The 27,664-nt window shown below is 46.6% G+C and overlaps 1 protein-coding gene across 5 annotated transcripts in view; it reads left to right on the plus strand.

Annotated features, from left to right (window-relative positions):
• PFKP (phosphofructokinase, platelet) overlaps nucleotides 1-27,664 on the plus strand; it is a 180,557-nt gene that overhangs the window by 71,671 nt on the left and 81,222 nt on the right. For all 5 annotated transcript variants that reach the window (XM_075315472.1, XM_075315473.1, XM_075315476.1 and 2 more), the window contains exons 3-5: nucleotides 4,055-4,132; nucleotides 7,719-7,908; nucleotides 19,013-19,178. In XM_075315472.1, the coding sequence (XP_075171587.1) occupies nucleotides 4,055-4,132; nucleotides 7,719-7,908; nucleotides 19,013-19,178 (434 nt within the window). The remainder of the gene's footprint in view (nucleotides 1-4,054; nucleotides 4,133-7,718; nucleotides 7,909-19,012; nucleotides 19,179-27,664) is intronic.

Genomic DNA, 27,664 nt, shown 5'->3' on the forward strand with positions numbered 1-27,664 from the left:
GGCTAGACCTGCCCTAGTTACACTTGACGCAGAAAAAGCGTTTGATAATGTAAATTGGGGGTGGTTAGACAGGGTAATGGAGGCCATAGGGATTGTAGGCAAGATGAGACTTTACATTAGAAACCTTTATGCCAACTCGGGAGCTAGGGTACACACTCCGGGCTTTCTATCAGACGTGTTCCCTTTGATGAAGGGAACAAGACAGGGCTGCCCATTATCTCCTCTTTTATTCAACCTGGCAATCGAGCCGTTGTCAAGAATACTACAGGGACAAAATAGCTTTAAAGGAATCAAGATAAGGGGTTCAGAAGTAAAGACAGCGCTTTTTGCTGATGACATCATACTTTATATGGGGGACCCCGGTGCGGATTTGCCACAGACTCTTGCCTTGATTGAAAAATTTGGCTCATTCTCCGGTTTCAAACTGAATAAAAAAAAATGCGAGATCATGTTCCTAAAGGGGCATCATGGGACAATGGGGGGACAAATAAGGGATGGCTGTCTATGTGGAATTCCTATAGCACAATCTTCAATTAAATACCTGGGAGTGCATATAGGAAGATCGGTGGAAACAATCTATAACTTGAATTATGGACCGCTAATCAGGAAAATTATAGTTCAATTAAAGGGATGGAAAGGTCTGCCACTTCCATTACTGGCAAGATGTCACCTGATAAAAATGATGAGCTTTCCTAGGCTGCTGTATCCCTTCCAGACAATCCCGCTATTGCTAAAACTAAAGGATGTGAATAAGCTCAACTCCGCGTATACAGAATTTCTGTGGAGGGGAAGGAAACCCAGAATAAAGCTGCGTACGCTGATGAAGTCAGCAGAGGAGGGAGGTCTAAACTTTCCAGATGTCCAAGGGTATAATCTTGTATGTATCATGAGGCATGTAATTGATTGGGTGAGAGGAACGAGTAGGCACTCAGATCATGCGATGGAAACTAAATATGCGTCACCGTGGGATCTGACGTCCATTCTGCACTCCCCACTATCCAGGGTTGAAGGGCACATAAGGAACTCAATTATATTCCGAGACACCATGCTAACATGGAAGTCGGTAAGGAAAAAACTGGGGCTCTCATGGAAAGTGTCCAAGTACTTGAACCCCTGGGCATTCCCAAATTTTCCCCTGGGACGAGAAAACAAGCTATTTACTAGATGGAAAGAGAGGGGAGTCAGGAGAATGATAGATGTTATGAATGTGGAGGACAGGAGGTGGATGACAGGTCGGGAAGTGTTGGATAAGTACAACCTTAATAGCTCACATGTCATCCAGTATGAACAATTGAAACATGGAATAATAGGAGACCTGGGTGTGGTTGGAAGAGAGCTGAACAGAAGTTCGATTGATGAGTTACTGGAATGTGATGTAACAAGTATAAATGTCTCTAAAATATATCGATCGCTAAGGGGGGTGCTTATCTCACGGGAGGATAGTCGGACTTTAAAAGCGTGGGGGAAACAATTGGGAAGGGAAGAAGTGGTGGATGATATACTGAGAGGATGGGTACAAGTGCGGAAACATATTACCAATGAGAGATGGAGAGACACTCAATTCAGAATTCTACATAGGGCCATTATAGGTTTCAACATACCAGGTAGGGATAGGTGGTGTCCTAAGTGTCAAAAAGAAAAAACGGATATGCTGCATGGGCTATGGGAATGTGAGACAATCGCTAGGTTCTGGAACCAAGTCAGACTATTTGCCCAGTCAACATGGGGAATTTTCAGCAAACTAGACTTAATGGTGTGGATTTTCCACTCCTTTGAGGGAGGAGTAGGAGGAGGACCGAGCACGCAGGAAAAGAGGAAATACGCAATAACGCATGACATAGCCATGATAGCTAAGCGTTGCATCTTAAAACACTGGATTCAAAGGGAGGGCCCATCCATAAAGGAGGTTGTGGGCGAATTACACAACCTTCTGAAGTGGGAAAAACTAGAAGCGGAGAGGGATAAAGATGGGTTGACAGCCAAGTTTTTTGTGAGATGGAGACATTTTATTGAAAGCCAATTCACACAGGGAGAAATAATTAACCTGATGGCACCTTTTGTTCACTCGGAGTGGTATATCCTGAGCGATATCCAGGACAGCCTGGGTAAACTGAGAATCACCTAGGAGGGGGCTCTGGCGGGAGGGGGAGACGAGACGGTTGGGAATACCAAGACACGCTAGCAAAATTGAAATCATTCAGGGACGACACAGAGATTTAACGAATTGTATTGCATATGTTATATTATATTTCATTACCTCTGTTTTGGTTTAATGTTACTGTATACTATCTTAAATCGAACAGCAACATGGAACTCCAAATTGGGGTATCACCCACCTCTATGTCACATTTTGTCAGACGAATGTTCTTTTTTTGCAATGATACTTGTCATGTTTTTACAAATTTGAAAAATCAATAAAAAACGTTTTGGAAAAAAAAAACAAAAACGCACCAAATACGCACCACTGCAAAAACGCGCCGTGTTTTACCACGTTTTTACCGCGTTTTGCCCAATACATTTTTTAAGTCAAATCTATTAACTGGAAGGGCTCAAAAACTCTGGAAAAACGCAAAAAGAATCAACATGCTGCATCTTCAAAAACACAGCCAAGATGCATCCAAAAAAAGATGCCCAGTGTGGACAACAAAATCTCATAGACTTTGCTGGAGGAAGGAAATGCATGCATTTAGGTGCATCTTTGTGACCTCAAAAACACAGCAAAAGATGCCCTGTGTGAACTTAGCCTTAGATAATTTGATAATTTTGCACTGTATTTTTTTTCAGTTTTCTTGAACTTTTCTCCATTCTTTTATATACTTTGCTATGGCTGTCTAATCTGATATATTTATAATCTCCCGCTTAAAGGGAATATGTCAGTAGGTTTTTTGCTATGTAAGCTGAAGACAGCATGCTGCAAGGGTTAACACAGATAATTCAGGGATACCTGTCTTGTCACAGTCCAGATCTGTTGTTTATTTGCTATGTTTGTTTAACACTAGAACTACTGAGGTAGTCATTTTGACTACTTTGCACTATGTATTTCTATATAGGTGTCACGAGTCCAGTAGTTCTAGTGTTAAGCAGCAGGATCCTTATCTTCTCATGACAGGACTAGAAACTCAGGTGCATGGCAGTCAGACAAGCATCCTGCTAGGATTGACACCTTACAGTCACTGTACAATCTCTGTAGAGAACCTGGTGTGGGCCGGACAGCTAAAAAGTCTGATTGTGTAAGAACGGCTGCAGCCAGTAATCTAATGTGGGCGTCACACGAGACGATCTATCGTGCGATATGTCGTCGGGGTCACGGTTTTCGTGACGCACATCCGGCATCGTTTACGACGTCGTCCCGTGTGACACCTACGAGCGACGCAGGACGTTCGCAAATCATGTATCGTTGACACGTCACTCATTGTTAAAAAGTCGTTTATTTTTCTTTGCGTCGGTTGTTCATCGTACCCGGGGCAGCACATATCGCTCCGTGTGACTCCCCGGGAACAATGAACACAGCTTACCTGCGTCCCGCGGCTCCCGCCGGCTATGCGGAAGGAAAGAGGTGGGCAGGATGTTTACGTCCCGCTCATCTCCGCCCCTCCGCTTCTATTGGCCGGCCGCTGTGTGACGTCGCTGTGACGCCGAACGTCCCTCCCCCTTCAGGAAGTGGATGTTCGCCGCCCATTGCGACGTCGCTCAGCAGGTAAGTGCGTGTGATGGCGGTTTAACGACTTTGTGCGCCACGGGCAACTAATTGCCCGTGACGCACAAACGATGGGGGTGGGTACGATCGCTCGTGCTATCGCACGATAGATCGTATCGTGTGACGCCCACATAAGTGATACATCATTGAATCCAGAATCTCTTTGCCTACATCATGCTGCTGCAAAAACCTGATGACAGATTCCCTTGCACAGGTGCATTTGGTGACACATTATAGAAATTTTACTTATATGACTTATAATTTTATTTTATATTTATATTGTTTATTAAGTAGATGAGTAAGTTATTGAGAAGAACACTACTTATTCTAATGATTTATTTTCTTCTATGTTTGAAGGGTTATCAAGGAATGGTTGATGGCGGAGACAATATTATTGAAGTGTCCTGGGAAAGTGTATCCAGCATTTTACAAGTGGTACGTGCCAATATTATGTATTTCTTTTGTATTGATCCATGCATCATTTGCTGTAGAATATTATATCACAGAATATTGTGTGATTAGCTCTTTGCCATTTGTAGTATTAAATATGTTTTCTATAGTATTAAGGCGATTGTCCCATCTTGTGTTTTTATGTCATGACCTTAGGTTATCTTTCCATTTACTTTAATAGGAGTTGTAAAAAAAAGAAGCGAAAAAAAAGAGCATATCTTCTGTAGATATGCTATAAATCTCCTGGATGGAGCAATCCCTTTAATAAATAGATTTTGTATTAGATCTCTGACAGACTTCAGTTCATTAAGAAACTGCGTTTAAAAATAAAGTAATGTCCATATTTCACCTTCCGGATACAGACTGCAATGCTCAGATCAACCACAGGTCTCCTGACCCGGACGACCAGCCCCATAGATGCCTGTAAGGCAGTTAATGGGAACCTGTCAGGTGCAATATGCACCCAGGACCACGAGCAGTTCTGGGTGTATATTGCTAATCCCTGCCTAACTGTCCCTGTATACACTAGGGCGGCACGGTGGCTCAGTGGACAAGTGGTGGCTCAGTAAGGGGTACTTCACACACAGCGAGATCACTACTGAGATCGCTGCTGAGTCACGTTTTTTGTGACCTCATTAGCGATCCCGCTGCGTGTGACACTGAGCAGCGATCTGGCCCCTGCTGTGAGATCGCTGCTCGTTACACACAGCCCTGGTTCGTTTTTTTTATTGTTGCTCTCCCGCTGATAAGCACACATCGCTGTGTGTGACAGCGAGAGAGCAACAATCCTGAATGTGCAGGGAGCAGGAGCCGGCATCTGGCAGCTGTGGTAAGCTGTAACCAAGGTAAACATCGGGTAACCAAGGTGGTTACCCGATATTTACCTTCGTTACCAGCCTCCGCAGCTCTCACGCTGCCAGTGCCGGCTCCTGCTCCCTGCACACGCTAAGTTAAGCGGTGTGAGCTGGTAACTAAGGTAAACATCGGGTAACCATACCCGATGTTTACCTTAGTTACCAGTGTCCGCAGCTTCCAGACGCCGGCTCCGTGCAAGCGCAGCGTCACTTGCACGTCGCTGCTGGCTGGTCACTGGTCGCTGGTGAGATCTGCCTGTTTGACAGCTCACCAGCAACCATGTAGCGATGCAGCAGCGATCCTGACCAGGTCAGATCGCTGGTCGGATCGCTGCTGCATCGCTAAAGTGTGAAGGTAGCCTTAGCAGGGGCCAGATCGCTGCTCAGTGTCACACGCAGCGAGATCGCTAATGAGGTCACAAAAAATGTGACTCAGCAGCGATCTCAGTAGCGATCTCGCTGTGTGTGAAGTACCCCTAAGACAAAAGATCTTTAGAAATACTTTTTCTAAAGATCTCTTTATCTATGCTAGTGTATACAGGGACGGTTAGGCAGGGAATAGCAATATGCACCCAGACCTGTTTGTGGTTCTGGTTGCATATTGCACCTGACAGGTTCCCTTTAATTCGGGTTAGTAGATACATGGTCTACTCAGGCATGGCAGTCCGTGAACGGACGGTGAAACATGACATGTGAATCCTGCCTCAGTGAGTACGTAAACTATTTTTTTAACTATGTGATAGTACCCTTATCTTCGATCCTCACTGATCGCTCAAGACATTTGCCTTCTGTCTGCTGATTAGAAAGCAGGAGTGCTTTGTTCATGTCTGAATATGCACAAGAGGGCTGCACTGCACTAGCTAAATAGAGAGTCTATGACCATGTACACAAAGTGCACTATGGGCTCATAGAGTTTCTAGTCACCAAAAACTCGCCTCTGTAGTCTTTCCGGAGCAGCATGCATCATATGTGTTTTGAGCAATCGGTGGAGGTCTCAGGACCTAGACCCCACCAATTTGCAGGGCTTATACATGTCCATCATAAGGTTAAAGGGTTATTTACAAATTCTATTTTAGCTAAAATTGCAAATATTAATGATTAAATTAGGTGATTTTAAATTTAAAGGGCATCCATCACTAGATTTTTGCCACCTAATGTGAGAGCAGCATAATGTAGGGGCAAAGATCCTGTTTCCAGCGATGTGTCACTTACTGGGCAGGTTAGTGTAGTTTTGATAAAATCACTTATTAATCAGCAGTAGATTATCATTAGAGGACTACTTGGCATGTTGTCAGGTAGTCTAGCATATTCATAAGCTCTGTATAACTGCTAGATCTGCAGCACAGAAAACATTGGCAGCAAACAGCTCAGTAAGTGTCGCATCGCTGGAATCAGGGTCTCTGTCTCTACATTATGCTGCTCTCAGATGGGGGAGCAAAAATATCATGACAGATTCTCTTTAATTGCTTATAGCTCTGTGCTTAGGTTACCGGCCATAGTAGTGGTGACCGAACATGGGCAACGTTTACAAGCTTTGTTAAATAGAGCTTGTAAGCACATTTCTGAATCTAGCTTGGATCACTGAAGCGCCCTGTTATCTCCCGATTCCAGCCAGAATCAGTGCCCCTGCATCTCTCCAATGCTGCAGAGGCACAGGGGCCACCCATAGCAGCATCGAAGAGCATGCCTTTTAGGCCTCTGCCACACTGAAAATCACGCACGTGCCGAGAGACACGTATTTCCCCTGCGTGTTGCGTGCAGGTAAGTACGTGTCTCTGGTACGTGCGGGCCACGTGTGTTCTACGTGTGCTATCCGCGATAGCACACGTAGAACCGGTAATTTACATACTCACCTGGTCCTTCCTGCTGTCCGCGCTGCTGTCCGTGGTGCTGATCCTCAGTCTCCAGCCCTCCCGTCTCCCCGCTGCTGCTGCTGCCAGGCAGTGAAGTGAATATTAAATGAGAATAATGAGCGGCGGTCGGCAGCAAGAGGCAGCAGCGGCAGAGACAGAAGGGCTGGAGAAGGTGAGTTAATGGTTTTTTTTTTCACTGACACGTGTGTTTTCTCCGGCGCGTGTCACACGGGACAGCATCCACACTACACCCGTGTGGTACGGGTGCGGGCCGTGTGACACCCGTGCTGCCGGAGAAAACACTGACATCTCAGCGCTTTGAAAAACGCACACACGTACAAACGCACACGGACACACGTTCCGTGTGGTTTTACGTGTGTGTGCCTGCTACAATAGAGTAGCATTGCTTAACGTGTCTCCGTGCCGCCGGTACGTGTAAAAAGTGACAAACATGTGCCGGCGGCACGGATGTGTGTCGCAGGCCTTAGACAGTAGGAATTAGGGGAGCAGTGTGTTCCTAAAGAAAAATGATAGAACAAGCCCTTTAAAAGAAAAAACATAAATAAAATGAAGCATAGGTACTCACTAATGGGTTGTCCAGGCTTAGAAAAAGCTAGAAACAACACCATCGGTGGCCTCGGGCTGTGTATGGTATTAGTGACAAGAACTGAGCTGCAGAGCCATAGACAATAGTGGTTCTGTTCTGGAAAAGTGCAGACCCTTTGTCTGGTCCTAAAAATTACCTTCAGTCAAGACAAAAATGTTAATTCCATACCTCACCTTGGGCTGTAATGTTTCTTGTTTATTTCTTCTTTATATGCTATGGTCCTCCTTTGAAGCCCTTCAGCATTGTTTCCATTGCAGGGTGGGACAGTCATCGGCAGTGCTCGTTGTAAATCGTTTCGGTCCCGTGATGGCCGGTTGCAGGCGGCTTACAATCTGATTCAGCGTGGGATCACAAACCTTTGCGTTATTGGGGGAGATGGAAGCCTGACGGGGGCTAACCTTTTCCGAGAGGAATGGAGTGGATATCTGGAAGAATTGGTGCAAAATGGTAAATCCGGTGCTGATATCTCACTCACTTTCTGCATCTATTGTATATACTTAGCATAGCACTCTAAAGCTGGTGTCACACTAAACGACAGCGACAACGACGTCGCTGTTACGTCACCATTTTCGGTGACGTAACAGCGACCTTGTAAGTCGCTGTTATGATCGCTGCTTAGCTGTCAAACACAGCAGAAGCAGCGATCATAAGGTCGCTGTGCTACATGTTCAGAGAGCAGGGAGCCGCGCTTAGCGCTGGCTCCTTGCTCTCCTGCAGCACACATCGGGTTAATTAACCCGATGTGTGCTGCAGCTACATGTCACAGTGCAGAGAGCAGGGAGCCGCGCGCTCTGCTTAGCGCTGGCTCCTTGCTCTCCTTGCTACAGTATACATCGGGTTAATTACCTGATGCGTACTGCAGCCACATGTCACAGTGCAGGAGCCGGCACTGGCAGCAAGAGCGGAGGCTGGTAACCAGCGTAAACATCGGGTAACCAGGGAAAGGGCTTCCCTTGGTTACCCGATGTTTACGCTGGTTACAGCTTACCGCAGCTGCCAGTGCCGGCTCCTGATCGCTTCATTTCGTCGCTCTCTCGCTGTCACACACAGCGATGTGTGTGTCACAGCGGGAGAGTGACGACCAAAAAATGAAGCTGGACATTCAGCAACGACCGGCGACCTCACAGCAGGGGCCAGGTCGTTGCTGGATGTCACACACAGCGACAGCGACGGGACGTCGCTGCAACGTCACAGAAAATGGTGACGTAGCAGCGACGTCGTTGTCGTCGTCGTTATGTGTGACACCAGCTTAAGAGTGATCGGGGACCTGCAGGTCATTGGATCGCTCCATTGTGTGAATGTCTATATTTTTAGTCGTATTAGCAATTTTGGTCCAAACACAAGTTCTTCCGTCTCATTTCCAGGCTGGCATTTGTATTAAACAGTTAATTGTATCTCACTAAGTTGATAACAGGGGGCAGCTCAGGACCGGATTGGGCCGTGACATTCCATATCGACCTTCTATTATGATAAGTTTCAGATTTCACAGTTGAGGTTTCTGTTCACATGAATATTATTTTATCTTTATGTTGACCACATCTGATCTGTGATCTGGTCATATATTGTTCTGCATTTTTTGGTCATTATTTGTTAGTACAATAAGAGTAACTACATTGGTGACAATACAGATGAAAAACACTCAAACAATACACAGAAATAACAAACACTTAGGCTAATATTGCACAAGTATTCTTAGTATATGTGCCAGCACCCATGAGCGATTATTTTCTCAGCCCTAATCGGACCGAGAAAACAGTCGCAGCATTCTGTGAGTGTAATGCGATCCTTGTTTCTCTCGCACCCATTCAAGTCTATGGGGCAAAAGAAAAATCGCACTGCACTCGCATTACACCGGTGTACCGCGAGTGCAGGGCGAGAATGGCAATAGCCGGCATCGGAGGTGAGAGGGAGATAAATCCCTCCCTCTCCTCCGCAGCGCCGGCCCTCCCCTCCTCAGCGCCTGCCCTCCCCTCCTCAGTGCGTCCCTCCCCTCCTCAGCGCCTGCCCTCCCCTCCTCAGTGCCGGGCCTCCCCTCCTCAGTGCCCTCCCTCCCCTCCTCAGCGCCTGCCCTCCCCTCCTCAGTGCCCGTCCTCCCCTCCTCAGTCCAGCCCTCCCCTCCTCAGCGCCTGCCCTCCCCTCCTCAGTGTCGGCCCTCCCCTCCTCAGCGCCAGCTCTCCCCTCCCCTCCTCAGCGCCAGCCCTCCCCTGCTCAGTGCCAGCCCCCCCCTCCTCAGCGCCGGCCCTCCCCTCCTCAGCGCTGGCCCTCCCCTCCTCAGCGCTGGCCCTCCCCTCCTCAGCGCCGGCCCTCCCCTCCTCAGCGCCGGCCCTCCCCTCCTCAGCGCCGGCCCTCCCCTCCTCAGCGCCGGCCCTGCCCTTCTCAGTGCCGGCCTGCCCCCTGCAGCTGTGGTCCGATTGCATGATTGGACCTCAGTCGCAATGACACTCGGCTCCCACTGTACTGCCAGCGTGAGCCGAGCTTCATGCGAGGATCGCAGCAGTCCCCGTGTGGCCACGGCCTAATGCCGCGACCAACCAAAAATGTCCACTCCTGAGCGGTGTAAAAATTCCCAGCTGAATCCATGAGAACCGTGTGTGTGTTAGGGCTCATCCAGATGTCCGTTTTTTCATGTTCAAGGAAAACAGTCCTTCTTGTTTTGTTCAGTTTCATCATATTTTTATCAATTTCATCTGAGTATGGTTCAAGTTTCATCAGTTTTTCTCAGATAAGAAAAAAGTTTCTCTTCCTTCTCCTAGCTAGTAGTCCATGAAAAACGTATATAGCACTCAGATGGCATAGCCGATTTTGAACCGACACTCAAATCAATATCAGACGTCAGCAAAAAAAATCTGACTTCTTAACAGCCCTAAAAATTATACTAAGTGCGAGTTCTATCCATGAAATCCAATTATATAGGTAAGAAGGCTCACACTACTGTTAATCTAAATATCATGCTCTGAAGAAAGCAATATCTGTAGTCCAAAGTGAATAGATAACCTTTGACAATGATGATAGGACTACTTAGTAAAGTTAATTCAAACGTAATTGATTAGACCAACAAGTGAATAACGGATATATTTCCCAACGTTTCAGCTCTAAGCCTTTTTCAAGGATATCTGTGATGGTGCGGTGCAACACAAAGGTAACAACCTGAAAGGTATAGAAGAAAGGCCATGGCAATAGGGAGAGGGTACACTTCCTGCAACTCACCTATGTCTGTACCCTGTGCTTCCTAACGTCTTTATATGGGTACTTCCCCCCGTCGCTACCACGTGCCTAGTCGGTCGCTTGCCCTGAACTCACCCTGGCTAGTAGTGAAAAGGCCGTCGAGATCACTAGTCTCACCACTGCAGTACTACAACAAGAGGTAAGGGAGACAGACAGAGGGAAAATAGACACAAAAAAAGAACACACTCCAAGCTCATCCAATGCAGCTAAACACCACAGCTGCAATAGTCAAAACTCCTCAGCTTCTTCCAGATCCAGGCGCTTTCCTAATTGGTCAGCAATAGAATGAGAATCTATAACCGGCGTCAGATGGCAAGATAAGTGACTGTTACGTCACCACCGGAGTCCGCTCCAGTGACTTCTGCTCCGATCGCCAGGCGACGCCGTGTTCCTGCCGTGGATGGTGCTGGTGGAGAGGAGAGATGGGGAGAGGAGTCGATGTCAGCGGCACCGGTGGGCGCAGGCTTCGATCATCCACTGGGCTGGGTTATCTTGGGATCTGCAATACTACTGGCTGACTGGGTGGCATGTGTCTTCCAGCTGAAGTTGCCAGCGTTCAGCTACAGCCAATGGGAAGACACCACACCCTTCTTAGTTCCCCTCCTGTCTGCTGACCTCTGCCAGGGATAGTTCTGATATCCTGGCTCCTGATCCGCCCTGTTCTGTTTTGTGATTCCTGTGTGCTGACTTCTGCGTGTTTTCTGACTACCCTTCTGTCTGCTGTTTTTGTACCTCACTGCCCGATCTGGATTTGACTTCTGCTACGTTTTCGGATTACGTCTTTGCCTGCCGATTCTGTCCCTGTTCTGCTATTCCTGGTTTGACCCTGCCTGACGACTACTCTCATCGGACTGCAGCCTTCCACAGGTTGTGATCTCCAGGGCCCTGTGTAATTCCAAATCCCTGTATAGGGGTTATAGGGTTTCAGGGTTCTGGGGGTCCTGCTTGGTGAGTGGCTTCCCTCTAGTCTGTACATTACATCCCATCTGAGTCTGTTGATCCAGGCAGGCATTACAGTGACTTTGTATAGCGGAGAGTGGTCACAAAAGAGCTGCACCTGAGATTATGGCTACACAGGACAGCCAGATAGGAAACAGTCCTTTACCCCTACAGCACTAAAAGAAAGTACTAAATACAAGTTATAGACCTGCGAACAATAAGGCGTTGCGACCTTCTGGTCCCAGACTCCCCAGAGGTCTCCCCAGAGCACGACACACTCATGACATCTATCCATTGGTGTTTGTGAAGTCCATGACAAATTCAAACATTGACATTTTGACCATAACTTGCGGCTCATTATATTTTGTGAAGTATCTTTTGCCTAATTTTACATTTAACTGCTTGTTTTTTGGACTCCATGGACTTCACAAACGCTGGTGGATGCCATCATGTCCTTAAAAAAGTCTTATAGGCAAATCATTGAGAAATATATGTGTTATTCACTTGTTGGTCCAATAAATTATTTATCTGTGAAAAACACTAATAGCACTCATACTTTGAAAACGGATGATATCTGAATGAGGTCTTAAGCTGGGTTCACATATAGCGACAATGACATCGCTGTTACGTCACCATTTCTTCATCGTTCCTTATGGGAGACCCAGACCATGGGTGTATAGCTTCTGCCTCCGGAGGACACACAAAGTACTACACTAAAAGTGTAGCTCCTCCTTCCGAGCATATACACCCCCTGGATGACAAATCTAACCAGTTTCAATGCTTTGTGTTCAGGAGGTCACACACACATGCATTCTCTGATTTTTGATTTTTGATTTTTTGATTTCAAAGATTTGGAAGAAAAGCGGGTCCAGTCTGGACTCCCGGCATGTCCCTTCTCACCCCACTGTGTCGGCGGTGCTGTTAAGGTTGACTTTACAAGGCTGGAGCCTTCACATGCCGCGCTCCTTCACCATCCCCTGAGGCTCTGGCTTGAAGTGGGAGCCATCACGGTTCTCTCTGCTTTGCAGGAGACCGGTCTCCATCCGCAGCCCTGTCAGGATCCTGCCGGACGGAGCGCTCAACCCTCCCCCAGGGACATGGCCCTGCGTCTCATAAGCTAAGTATTGAGACGTTATTCAGGGGTCCCTTGTACATTTATTGAGGGGGGAGTGTGTTTGTTAACCTTGCTGTGATTTCCAGCCGGTTCTCTGGGTTTTTCCTGAGAACCGCGCCGAGGGTGCCTGCTCGTCGGCCGCATGTAAAAATCTAGGCTCCGGCTTCAGTTGCGGCCTAGTTTCGTTTTCAGTTCCCCTGCATGTCAGTCATGCAGGGGAACAGTGCGGCGCCGCCCACCGGCCGTTCAGCAGAGGGGAGGACACTCCTCTCTGAGGAGATGTTTCCCTCCCCTGTATCTCTCCTTGGCCCTCCGGTTCCCGCTCTTGGGCTAATCCCCGCCCCCCCTCCTCACTCCAGCGCCATTTTATCAGCATTCTCACACTGATCGGCGCTGGCTGCTGCAGCTGCTGCATCCACTGGGGGTCCGAGCTGTGCAATCCGGAGGGCACACAGAAAGTGGCAAAAAGCGGTCTGGTAAGCCACAACCTCTGGTTGTGGGCTTTATTATACACTCTCAGGGAGTCATTCTAAAGGAGTGTGTTCTTTGCTGCAGAGCCTCAAAGGAGTGTGTTCTTTGCTGCAGAGCCTCCACCTCAGCAGCATGTCTGTCACTAGGAGCAAGGCTGCAAAGCTGTACTCTATATGCACTGCATGTAAGCTCATACTGCCTGAACCGAGCACTTATCCACATTGTGATGCCTGCTCTAACATGGTGGTGCCTCAGCCTGGAGCCTCCTCAGGGGTCCCTCCGGCTGCTCCGGCCCCGGTGGCTGAACCCCCGGCTTGGGTAGCATCTTTTTCCAGAGCTATCTCCCAGTCTTTTGCCGACTCCATGGGACAGCTGTCCCGGACTCTGCTGACCATGCATCAGCCCCCTTCTCAGGGCGCCTCTGCCGCTCCGACTCGCTCTGCAGAGCTAACAGAGCATGTTTTAGGACCCCGTCCTCCTAAACGGAGACGCAGGGACTCTTCTCCTTCCTCGCCCCACGGCTCTGATTCACAAGCTGAATTGCAGGGTGAGGAGGATACTTTTACTGTGGGCTCAGACGCTACCTCTATGTATCCCATTGATTTATCTGAGGGTGATGCGGATGTTAGTGACTTGATTGCATCCATTAACTCCGTTCTGAACCTCAATCCACCAGCGTCAGAGGAACAACCCTCTCTGGTAGAAAAACACCAGTTTACCTCACCTAAGAGAGCAAGGAGTATGTTTTTTAACCACTCCAGTTTTCAGGCCACTGTTACCAAGCCCAGGGCCTGTCCTGACAAACGCTTCCCAAAGCGTAGTTCTGATGACCGTTTTCCCTTTCCACCAGAAGTGGTCAAGGAGTGGGCTCACTCACCAAAGGTAGACCCTCCGGTGTCTAGAATCTCGGCCCGGACAGTCGTATCTGTGGCCGATGGCACCTCTCTTAAGGATCCCACTGACCGCCAGGTTGACCTTCTGGCCACATCTGTATATGAGGCGGCAGGAGCCTCGTTCTCCCCGTCCTTTGCAGCAGTGTGGGCTCTTAAGGCAGTCTCTGCTTCTCTGGCGGAGATACATTCCCTCGCCAGGGACTCTATACCCGAGATGGTTGCCTTAACTTCCCAGGCTTCGTCTTTTTCATCCTATGCCTTGTCTGCCATTCTGGAGCCTTCTCACCGCACGGCGGTGGCTTCCGCTAATTCCCTCGCGATCCGCAGGATCTTGTGGCTTCGAGAGTGGAAAGCAGACGCTTCTTCCAAGAAGTATCTTGCTGGGTTTCCCTTTGCTGGGTCCCGGCTGTTCGGTGAACAACTGGATGAAATTATTAAGGAAGCCACTGGCGGGAAGAGTACTTCCTTGCCACAAACTAAAACCAGGAAACCTGTCCAGGGCAGGAACCAGTCGAGGTTTCGTTCCTTTCGTTCCTCTAACTGGTCATCCTCTAAGCCCTCATCTTCGTCCACTAACTCAGCCAAGGATCGCAAACCCAGCTGGCGCGCGAAGCCGCGTCCTCAGAAGAACGGAGGAGCCGCTGCCACTAAGGCAGCCTCCTCTTGACTATCTGGCTGCGCCAGCAATGTCCTTGGTCGGTGGCAGGCTCTCCCACTTTGGCGACGTGTGGTTTCAGCACGTCTCCGATCAGTGGGTGCGGGATATCATCTCCCACGGCTACAGGATAGAATTTTCTTCCAGCCCGCCAAACAGATTTTTTATGTCCACTCCCCCCTGCTCCAAAGCCGCCGCCTTCTCACAGGCCGTGGCATCCTTGCAGGCCAACGGAGTAATTGTTCCGATTCCCGCCCGGGAACGGTTCAGAGGTTTCTACTCAAACCTCTTCCTAGTCCCCAAGAAGGACGGTTCCTTCCGGCCCATCCTGGATCTCAAGCTTCTCAACAAGCATGTTCAGGTGCGGCACTTTCGCATGGAATCTCTGCGATCGGTCATTGCCTCAATGACCCAAGGAGATTTTCTAGCATCCATCGACATCAGAGATGCTTATCTGCATGTGCCAATTGCAGTTTCACACCAGCGTTGGCTATGCTTTGCAATCGGAGAGGAACATTTCCAATTCGTGGCTCTCCCCTTCGGGTTAGCCACGGCCCCTCGTGTGTTCACCAAGGTCATGGCAGCAGTGGTTGCGGTTCTGCATCTCCAGGGGTTGGCAGTAATCCCCTACCTGGACGACCTTCTAGTCAAGGCCTCATCCAGTGCAGACTGTCAGCGGAGTGTCTCGCTCACTCTCGCCACGCTTGTTCAGTTCGGGTGGCTTGTCAATCTGCCCAAGTCCACTCTGACCCCGACCCAGGAACGTTCGTACCTAGGGATGCAATTCGAGACTCTGCCGGCACTTGTGAAGTTGCCCTTAGTCAAACAGCAGTCCCTTCATCTGGTGGTGCGTTCTCTGTTGAAGCCCCGCCGTCATTCCATCAGGCGCCTCATGCAGGTGCTATGGCAGATGGTGGCGTCAATGGAAGCGGTTCCCTTTGCCCAGTTCCACCTGCGTTCTCTGCAGCTGGACATTCTCCGCTTTTGGGACAAGCGGACCTCTTCCTTGCACAGGCTAGTGGCTCTGTCGCCACAGGCCAGGAGCTCTCTTCAGTGTGGCTTCGGGCCCTCTCTCTGTCTCAGGGACGCTCCTTCCTGACTCCGTCCTGGGTGATCCTCACCACGGACGCCAGTCTCTCCGGCTGTGGAGCAGTATTTCTCCACCACCGAGCACAGGGCACTTGGACTCCGTCTGAATCAGCCCTCTCGATCAATGTGCTGGAAATCAGGGCTGTACTTCTAGCTCTCGTAGCCTTTCACCACCTGTTGGCGGGCAAGCACATTCGAGTCCAGTCGGACAACGCGACTGCAGTTGCCTACATCAATCACGAGGGCGGGACTCGCAGCCGCCTGGCGATGTTGGAGGTTCAACGCATCCTTCAGTGGACGGAGGACTCCAAGTCCACCATATCCGCAGTTCACATCCCAGGCGTAGAAAACTGGGAGGCAGATTATCTCAGCCGTCAAACCGTGGACAGCGGCGAGTGGTCCCTGCATCCGGCAGTGTTCCGGTCAATCTGCCGCAGGTGGGGCACTCTGGAAGTGGATCTAATGGCATCCCGGCACAACAACAAGGTCCCGGTTTACGTGGCTCGCTCCCACGATCCTCAGGCCTTGGCAGCGGACGCGCTGGTTCAAGATTGGTCCCAGTTCCGTCTGGCCTACGTGTTTCCCCCTCTAGCTCTCTTGCCCAGAGTCCTGCCAAGATCAGGATGGAGGGCCGTCGGGTTATAATCATTGCTCCAGACTGGCCCAGGCGAGCTTGGTACCCAGACCTGCTCCGTCTGTCCGTAGAAATGCCGTGGCATCTCCCGGACCGCCCAGACCTTCTCTCTCAAGGTCCGTTTTTCCGCCAGAATTCTGCGGCTCTCAGATTGACGGCGTGGCTCTTGAGTCCTGGATCCTGACGGCTTCAGGCATTCCTTCCGAGGTCATCTCCACTAGGACTCGGAAGTCTTCCTCGGCCAGGATTTACCACAGGACTTGGAGGATTTTCCTGTCCTGGTGTCGCTCTTCCAGCCATGCTCCTTGGCCGTTTTCTTTGCCGACCATCCTGTCCTTTCTACAGTCCGGCCTGCAGCTAGGACTGTCCCTCAATTTCCCTTTGTCCGGCCCCTGTGCATCGCTTTGAGAAAGCGTTGCATACTTTAGATTTGGTGCGGGCGCTCCGAATCTATGTGTCACGCACCGCCGCTCTTAGGCGGTGCACCTCTCTTTTTGTGCTCACCACAGGTCAGCGCAAGGGTCTCTCGGCTTCTAAACCGACCCTAGCTCGTTGGATCAGGTCGGCCATATCCGATGCCTACCAATGTTCTTAGGTGCCCCCACCGCCAGGGATTAAGGCGCACTCGACCGGAGCTGTTGGTGCCTCCTGGGCTTTCAGGCACCAGGCTACGGCTCAGCAGGTTTGTCAGGCTGCCACTTGGTCTAGTCTGCACACCTTTTCGAAGCACTACCAAGTGCATGCTCATGCTTCGGCAGACGCGAGCTTGGGCAGACGCATCCTTCAGGCGGCTGTCGCCCATTTGTGAAGTTAGGTTTTGCCTACTTCTCAGTTCTGTTTATTTCCCACCCATGGACTGCTTTGAGACGTCCCATGGTCTGGGTCCCCCATAAGGAACGATGAAGAAAAAGAGAATTTTGTTACTTACCGTAAATTCTTTTTCTTATAGTTCCGACATGGGAGACCCAGCACCCTCCCTGTTGCCTGTTGGCAGTTCTTGTTCCGTGTGTTTTCACCGGCTGTTGTTGTAGACAGAGGTTCCGGTTATTCCGGGTTTTACTCTATCTCTACTTATGGGTGGATGTCCTCCTTCAGCTTTTGCACTAAACTGGTTAGATTTGTCATCCAGGGGGTGTATATGCTCGGAGGGAGGAGCTACACTTTTAGTGTAGTACTTTGTGTGTCCTCCGGAGGCAGAAGCTATACACCCATGGTCTGGGTCTCCCATGTCGGAACTATAAGAAAAAGAATTTACGGTAAGTAACAAAATTCTCTTTTTTCTGTGATGCAACAGCGACCTTGTAAATCGCTGTTATGATTGCTGCTTAGCTGTCAAACACAACAGACGCAGCAGCGATCATAACGATACGCGTCACTGTGGAAGCCATGCTGCACTTGGTAACTAAGGTAAATATCGGGTAACCATTACCCGATATTTACCTTGGTTACCAGCGCACACGCTTAGCGCTGGCTCCCTGCTCTCCTAGCCAGGGTACACATCGGGTTAATTACCCGATGTGTACTCCAGCTACGTGAGCAGGGAGCCGGCACTGGCAGCGTGAGAGCACACCGCTTAGCGCTGGCTCCCTGCACACGTAGACGGAGCCGGAGTACACATCGGGTAATTAACCCGATGTGTACCCTGGCTAGGAGAGCAGGAAGCCAGCGCTAAGCGGTGTGCTCTCACGCTGCCAGTGCCTGCTCCCTGCTGACGTAGCTGGAGTACACATCGGGTAATTAACCCGATGTGTACTCCAGCTAATGGTGACGTACAGAAAATGGTGACGTAGCAGCGACGTCATTGTCGCCGTCGCTGTGTGTGACACCACCTTTATTCACTGATTTTCTGCATATTTGCAACTGAGACAACCTTTACACAATCATCTGCAGATATTCAGTTCATATGAACCAAACACAAGCGTACTGCAGGTTAGAAATTCCTGTACAGATTATTCCCTAGCTTGTAAATTGGGTTTTAGGGTCTCTCAATTCCCAGGGTGTCCCATCAGGCAGACCCCACTAGTCATACATGTGGATGGGTAAGGCTATGTCCGCACGTTGCTTTTTACCTGCTTTTTTGCTGCTTTTTCAACTGCAGCGTTTAATGCCAAAATGGTTGTGTTCTGCTTTTCAAGCAAAGTCTATGGGAATTTGGGTCTCTTGTGTGCACTATGCAGTTCAAACTGCAGCCTTTTTGTTGCAGAACTTTGGTCAAACACTCAGCTTCGCAGTGCAAAACCCAAATGGCAAAAACAATTGACATGTCAATTGTTTTTGCCATTTGGGTTTTGCACTGCAAAGCAGCAAAAAAGCAGGTAAAAAGCAACGTGCGGACATGGCCTAACAAATGTTGTTTGGGGTGTGACCCCTTTACATCTTTCATTGGTAACTATTCACTACTGATTTTTGGAATCTCCTACATTTTGCAAATCCAAACATTGACATTTTGACCATTACTTGTTGCCCGTTATATTTTGTAAAGTGTTTTTTGCCTTATTTTACATTTAACTGCTTTTTTTTCTTTTGCATAGGAAAAATTGAAGCTGCAGCCGCACAGAAATATTCCCACCTAAATATAGTAGGAATGGTGGGCTCCATAGATAATGACTTTTGTGGAACTGACATGACAATCGGAACTGACTCTGCCTTGCATAGAATTATTGAGGTTGTGGATGCCATCATGACCACAGCTCAGAGGTAAGACGCTGCCCGAGCGCTGGCATCAGGCACTAGTGCTGATCAAACGCACATTTTATATACCGTATAGAAAAGTCATATCTATTCTGTTCAAGCTTTCTATGTAGGTAAAGAATGAATGTAACTTGGCTTATTTTAGATACTGTACAGTTGGGTTTGTGTGGCTACCTTACCTACCTAGTGGCTAATGGACTCTGCAACTTTAGTTGCGTAGCCACAAGCAATCAAATTGTAGAGATCAAAGCACTTTGTGAAAACAGATAAAGTATCATGTAGGTTCCTGAGCCTTCTTCTCACTCTGCTAAAAGGAAAAAATGCAAATGTGAGTATAATACATATTACCATAAAAAGCAGTAAATGTGTGGAAAGTGTGGAAAGTACTACAGAGCGTGTAGGTTTTAGTGCATGTTCTGTTTACAGAGCTGAGGGATAGATATGCTAAATGATGCATAATGCCTCAGTAGACGTGGTCTAGCTTTATGGTCTACACAGTGCACTTAACAGAAAAGCTATTTGTTGGAAAAACAATCTGTAAAAGAAATCTGTCATCAGATGTCTGCTTCCCATAAAATTTGGACAGAAATCTTGATTCCAGCTCTGTGTAACTAACTGGGTTTATTACTGTAATTTTGCTAAATTCGTTTTTTTTCCTGCTGCATCTCTGCTAGTCTTCTCAGTCTCTGTCTAATCTTTAGTACATTTTTCTGCTGCATCTCTGTCTGTTTTCTCAGTCTCTGTCTAATCTTTAGTACATATTTCTGCTACATTTTTCTGCTACATCTCTTTTAGTCTTTTCAGTCTCTGTCTAATCTTTAGTACATTTTTCTGCTGCATCTCTGCTAGTCTTCTCAGTCTCTGTCTAATCTTTAGTACATTTTTCTGCTGCATCTCTGCTAGTCTTCTCAGTCTCTGTCTAATCTTTAGTACATTTTTCTGCTGCATCTCTGCTAGTCTTCTCAGTCTCTGTCTAATCTTTAGTACATTTTTCTGCTGCATCTCTGCTAGTCTTCTCAGTCTCTGTCTAATCTTTAGTACATTTTTCTGCTGCATCTCTGCTAGTCTTCTCAGTCTCTGTCTAATCTTTAGTACATTTTTCTGCTACATCTCTTTTAGTCTTTTCATTCTCTGTCTAATCTTTAGTACATTTTTCTGCTGCATCTCTGCTAGTCTTCTCAGTCTCTATCTAATCTTTAGTTCATTTTTCTGCTACATCTCTTTTAGTCTTTTCAGTCTCTGTCTAATTTTTAGTTCATTTTTCTGCTGCATCTCTCCTAGTCTTCTCAGTTTCTGTCTAGTATTTAGTACATTTTTCTCTGGCATCTCTTTTAGTCTTCTCAATCCCTGTCTAATATTTAGTACATTTTTCTGCTGCATCACTGTTAGTCTTCTCAGTCTCTCTGTAATCTTTAGTACATTTTTCGGCTGCATCTCTGTTATTCTTCTCAGTTTCAGTCTAATATTTAGTACATTTTTCTGCTGCATCTCTGCTAGTTTTTTCAGTCTCTGTCTAATTTTTAGTACATGTTTCTGCTGAAGCTCTACTAGTCTTCTCAGTCTCTATCTAATCTTTAGTTCATTTTTCTACTACATCTCTTTTAGTCTTTTCAGTCTCTGTCTAATCTTTAGTACATTTTTCTGCTGCATCTCTGCTAGTCTTCTCAGTTTCAGTCTAATATTTAGTACATTTTTCTGCTGCATCTCTGTTAGTCTTCTCAGTCTCTGTGTAATCTTTAGTACAGCATTGTTTGACAGCTTTTTGCCTACACCGAGCACTACCAGTTAAGGGTTGTTCAAAGCTCATGAATATCGAGAACTATATATCAAGAGCTCATCACTGAAAAGAGTAGCAGCGCTGCAGCAGATAAAGCGACATTTTATCAAAGCTACAGCAAGAATCCCAGTAAGTTACCCGGCTTTAGATTCAGGGTTTCTGCCCCTACTTTATGCTGTTCTCAGATAGGGCAGAAGAAAACGTAGTTATAGATTATTTTTAAAGACAATTACTACAAATGAGTGATCATTGCAAACATTGAGACTAACCTACAAAATGATAGGTAGGGCTTAATTCATATTACTTTGTTTTTGGCTAGTTTATGGTGTTTTTCGCTTGTTTTTCATTATTATCCAGATCATCTATTTTATATGTGTTCGCCTGTTGTTTTTTTTTCAAGTTTGCCATTGTGAGCATGGTTTTGGGTTTCCTTATATCGGCTGATTCATTAATTATGACTTTTTAAAAAGTCGTAAGATTTTGTTGTACATGTACTATAGTCTCTTCCCGAGGGCTCTTGTCCACTTGTGCACCACTTCTGATGCGAGAGCATTGGAAGCGATATGCTAATGACCCTCTGCTGTGGGTGTAAGCCGAGGGTCATGCGACTGTGATGTGATCTTGCGATCGCATCACAGAAGCAAAGAAGAGGGAGCACTTTCTCCCCATCTCCTCCGCTGTCTGTCTCTGCGTGCACCGCACTGCCGTTGCATAACATGCGAGTGCAGTGCGATTTTACACACGCATGAGCCGAGACTCTGTGCAAAACACAGCATGCTGCGATTGAACCGAGAGCCCGATTTGTGCCGTAGAAAATTAAGCAAGAGGACACTGCCTCATAGGTTAACACTGGTGTGAGTGTGATTTGTTTTATCGGATCGCACTCACACAGGAAAATCGCAAGTGGACATGAGCCCTGGGAGTGATTTTCTGCAAACCTGGAAAATTTTTTCCAAATTTTTAAACACTTTAACTGAACATGCAACTTCTTCCTCTAAAAAAGATAAAAGACAAAAGAGCATTTTTCATTATATGTATCACGTGCGCCATTATGAAGAATTTGCCCCAAGAAACGTCAATGAATTTTACAAGAGAAATAAAAAAGAAAAGAGACGCAAATGGAGAAGCGGGCTCATATTGTTTGATGGAAAATCACGGGTGCTAACAAGCAGTTAATCAAATACAAATCCATCATCGGCATCTAGATCAACAATTTTTGACTATAAACAGGGCAGATTTGTTGCAGATTTGTCTTTTCTCAATGGTTGAAACTAAAATCTGTTGTTACATAGTCATCCATAGAAGCTCTTTACTACAAGTAAGAATGTCAGACACATGTATGAAGCGGAAGTGTTTCCTGTTATCTTCATGATCTGAATTCCTCCTCCACCACCAGTGACTCATATCCCTCTACCTACATACTTGAATGGCTTCCAGCTGGCAGTCATAGTATACATGTTTGACGAGGTGTTAAATATTAGCACCCCGGGACACCCATGTCCTGGAGCTTCATTAATTCCTATCTGGCTCCCACCTTTTGCTGAAATGGTAAATAATTGATCCAATCCACAATTAGGCCTCGTTCAGACGCCCGTTTTTTTTTTTTGTTTTTTTTTTTGTTTTTTTTTTTTGCTACCTGTGTTTTTCATTGACCAAACTCGTAGTTGTAATAGTGAATGTGGTCATTAAGGCTATGTCCGCACTTTGCGTTTTCACCTGCTTTTCTGCAGCGTTTTGAACTGCAGCGTTTTAATGCCAAAATGCATGCGTTTTGAATTTCCAGCAAAGTCTATGGGAAATGGGGATTTCTTGTCCGCACTTTGCAGTTCAAAACGCTGCGTTTAATTTGCAAAATTTTGGGCAACTCTCTCTTGTTCAAAGAAGCAGCATGTCAGTTGTTTTTGCCATTTGGGCTGCGTTTTGCTAACATTGAAGTCAATAAGAAGTTGTAAAAAGCAAGAAATATCAAAATTCCAGCGTTTTACATGGTTTTTGGCTGCAGAAAACATGCGTTTATGACATCAGAATAATGAAATGATATGTCCCTTTACACACACACATAGTCCGACAATTAAATTAATGAAAAGTATTAATTTCTTAGAATTTTAGCAATAAATAGTATAAAACCGCTATAATTATATTAAATATAACTATTTTCGTTATGATTGAAATAATTATATTTATTTCCTTTTTTTCCCCTTTTTTCATAGTGTTTGTATGTCAAAACTTTATTTAGTAGTGTCTTTGTAATCAAAACGCATCTGACTTTAAGCAATGGAAACGCAGGTAAAAAGCGCTAAAAACGCGGCTAAAACGCGGTAAAAACGCAAGCGTATTTACCACGATTTTGTGGTCGAAAGCAACTTTGGGAAAAGCAATTTCTGCCAGAGGATGCGTTTAGAACTGCAACTAGGACGACGCAAAGTGCGGACACAGCCTAACATGTCCACGATAGACATGTCCAGTGTCCAAAATCGCGAAGGCATGTCCAATTTTGATCTGAGTCAAAATTGGCAATGGTCCGTAAAATATTGGGTCCGTAAAAAAATTGGACAGCACTTGGATGTTTTTTTTTTCACGCACAAGAATAAAGGTCCAGTCACACTAAGCAACTTACCAGCGATCCCAACAACGTTAGGGATCGCTGGTGAGTTGCTAGGAGGTTGCTGGTGAGATGTCACACTGCGACGCTCCAGCGATCCCACCAGCAACCTGACCTGGCAGGGATCGCTGGAGCGTGGCTACACGAGTTGCTGGTGAGCTCACCAGCAACCAGTGACCAGCCCTCAGCGCCGCGTGGAAGATGCTGCGCTTGGTAACTAAGGTAAATATCGGGTAACCAACCCGATATTTACCTTGGTTACCAGCGCACGGAGCTACACAAGCAGAGAGCAGGGAGCAGCGCACACCGCTTAGCGCTGGCTCCCTGCTCTCCTAGTTACAGCACACATCGGGTTAATTAACCCGATGTGTCCTGCAGCTACATGTGCACAGAGCAGGAGCCGGCACTGACAGTGAGAGCGGCGGACGCTGGTAACAAAGGTAAATATCGGGTAACCAAGGACAGGGCTTCTTGGTTACCCGATGTTTACATTGGTTACCAGCCTCCGCAGAAGCCGGCTCCTGCTGCCTGCACATTTAGTTGTTGCTGTCTCGCTGTCACACACAGCGATCTGTGCTTCACAGCGGGACAGCAACAACTAAAAAATGGCCCAGGACATTCAGCAACAACCAACGACCTCACAGCAGGGGCCAGGTTGTTGCTGGATGTCACACACAGCAACATCACTAGCAACGTCACAAAAGTTGTTCGTTAACAGCGATGTTGCTAGCGATGTTGCTTAGTGTGACGGGGCCTTAAGTGATGAAATCACTGTTGAAATGTGTCGTTTTTTTCCATACATGAAAATTTGATATATGAATGAGGCCTTAAAGTAAAGGGAATATTATTTTTTAAAGGGAATCTGGCAGAATTTTTTTGCTGTGTAATCTGAAGCCAGCATGCTGCAAGGGTTAACACAGAGAATTTAGGGATGCCTGTCTTGTCAAGGTCCGATCTGTTGTTTTTTTGCTATGCTTGTTTAAGCAGTTGGACTTCTCATTGCTTGGACTACAATGTCACGTGCATAGCAGTCTGGCACGCCCCCTCCTCTGATTGACACCTCGCTGTTAATGTAGAATCTCTATAGAGAGCCTGGTGTGGGTGGGGGCAGCTCTCTCAGCTCTGCTACATGACTAAAGCTAAAAATTCTGATTGTGTCAGAACGGCTACAGCCAGTAATCTAAGTGATACATCATTGGATTCAGGATCTCTTTCTCTACATTATGCTGCTTTCAGTTGAGGTAGCGAAAACCTACTGACATTCCCTTTAAGGGTGTCTTTTAGACACTGGATTATGTGCATGATTTATTAAGCAAAAGACAGTACAGGAAAACTGCAGCATTTTTTTCTGAGAAGCGTGTCTCTCTGGATGCCTTTTGAGGCGGCTTCTGTTCCTGCAGTTTTCTAACTTGCATATATAACAAAGTCGCAGATTCCATTCAGAAGTCTCCTGAAGAATGGACCAATCACTTTTTAACCGCTTCGTAGCTTTTCAAGCCTGAAATGGTTAAAAGAATTAAAAAAAAGACAGAATATGTGCACCGCTCGTTGTTTTGTCATTGCTATACATTATGTTCATTCTTTTTTGTCGTTTTTTATGGTGCCTTTTTAGACGGGTTCCAGGCAGAATCCTCCTGAAAAAGATGTCCTGTGTGCATACAATAATGGAGTCAGTGGATCTGGCCATCAATAATGATGGCTACCACCATTGTGTGCCTGGTGCTGTTTGAGAGCAGCGATACCTGTGCAGCCAGTGATTGACTGCAGTGGTCACATGTCTGTAAGAACAGAATGTAGTGGGGGACCTAGGCAGTGCTAAAAGATGAATGACTGTGGATTGGAAAGGTGATTATATTTTCTTTTATTGTTTTGCAGCATGTTGGATAGTTGAAAAAAAAATGTAGGTGGACAGGACTGTGATGTCAGTATTGACTATGGAATATGTCAGGGAAATTTCATGATATATACCGTATATCGATGTACAAAAGATTTACAACATGAGCGGTTTATCATGGTGTTTGTGCCTCATTTTTTTTTCACAAATTGCTACATTTCGTAGTTTTAAATGTCTATGCTAAATTTATAAAAAAAAAATTTAACTCAATTTATTACATTTTTAGCACCTAAGCTAAAATGTCAAAATAATGAGTAAAGGTTGCATGGTTAATCTTGTGATGTGAAGTGCGACATATTCATGACCGCATTTCTACAAAAACAGTCCTAAAAACATTGTAAATTCTATACAGATTGTAGCTGATTTAAAAAAAGCATGGAACAAATACTTTTATGTTGCAACCATTTTTAACATAATATACAACATTAGTCTAAAGGCCGTTTTACACGCAGCAACATTGCTAATGAGATGTCGTTGGGGTCACGGAATTCGTGACGCACATCCGACCTCGTTAGCGACGTTGTTGCGTGTGAAACGTAGGAACGACTGGTAACGATCAAAAATACTCACCTAATCGTTGTCGTTCTATTCTCAAATATCGTTGCTGTTGTTCGTCGTTCCTGCGGCAGCACACATCGCTACGTGTGACACCCCAGGAACATCACCGTACCTGCGTCCTCTGGCAACAAGGTGGGCGTCACTTTCATGCGGCTGCTCTCCGCCCCTCTGCTTCTATTGGACGGCTGCCGTGTGACGTCGCTGTGACGCCGCACAAACCGCCCCCTTAGAAAGGAGGTGGTTTGCAGGCCACAGCGACATCGCTAGGCAGATAAGTATGTGTGACGGGGACTAACGATATTGTGCACCACGGGCAGCGATTTGCCCGTGACGCACAACCGACGGGGGCCGGTGCTTTCACCAGCGACATCGCTGGCGATGTCGCTGCGTGTAAAGCAGCCTTAAGGCTCTTATCTAACATTAGTAAGTGTACTAGTACCATATGCTTAAAGGGGTTGTCCTTTACTTGAACAATCCCTTCTCATTCCCCATATTTGACCCCATAAAAATAACAAAGCCTATACTCACCAGTGCTGCTGCGGTTCCAGCAATGTCGGAATTCCCATTCCCAGGGCCCACATGACATTGTTATGACACACAAGCCTCTCGAGCAATCAGTGCCGGCTTCCTTGTCTCCACCTTTGGACATTTAAGTAATTAACAGTAAGCAAGCGCTGCAGTTGCCACTCATTTCTTGTTATTTACTTAACTGTACAAAAGGTAGGAGAAGGAAGTCAACACTGATTGGTTAAAGGGCTCATGTGTCATAACAATGTCACATGGGCCCCTGGAATGGGAGTTCCAACATTACTGTAAACGTATCGGCACCAGAGGTGAGTGTAGACTTTGTTATTTTCTTGGGGATGCACATTAGGAATGAGAAGCGGTTGTCCAAATAGTGGAAAAGCCCTTTAAAGAGGGCCTGACGCCAGATGAAAAGTAGCCAAGTTTTACTTTCATTGTATTTCAGCTCCTCCCCTGAGTAATCCCATATTTAGTTTTTTTGTAACTAGGACATACAGTTCCAGAGATATCAACCTTTTTATCTAGTGCTATCTTTGGTCTCTACCAAGGGGGCGTGGCTCGCAGGGTAATTATGCAGAACAGCCTAAAGACACGCCCCAGAGGATCCTATATGTGCTACCCCCATAAGTAGAGACCATAAAGATTAGCACCAAATAAAAAGGCTCATATCTCTGGAATTATATGGTGGATTTACAATTGAATGCTCAGGGGAGCAGCAGGAATAATATAAAGCGAAACCTGGCAGTTTTAACCTGGTGGCACGTCCTCTTTAAACATCAACGTTAGTGTAATTTGCGCCAAATTTATTTTTTAGGTGGAAAATTTGATAAATATGGAGTGGCGGAGTGGAAGTGAGTGAACAGTATCTCAGTTCATGTCTTTTTCATGGCTGTAGCAAACAGCGCAAGTTTTCTTTGTTATATATAGTCAGTAATCATGTGCAATGGAGTTTGCAGTGTTATGGAGAAATACTATGCAGAAGTCAATATCCGTTGAAATGGAAATGGCCTTGGGCTCCCCCTGCACCGAGAAAAGCTACTGCACATTAGCAAATCAGAAAGGACAAACGAGGAGATGCTTCATGTTTACTGTATAGGACACAAGCCCACAGTAAGAAGCCGTGATCTAGGCAGAAT

The sequence above is a fragment of the Anomaloglossus baeobatrachus genome, chromosome 6 (genome assembly GCF_048569485.1).
Source record: "Anomaloglossus baeobatrachus isolate aAnoBae1 chromosome 6, aAnoBae1.hap1, whole genome shotgun sequence".
In the NCBI taxonomy this organism is placed as follows: Eukaryota; Metazoa; Chordata; class Amphibia; order Anura; family Aromobatidae; genus Anomaloglossus; species Anomaloglossus baeobatrachus.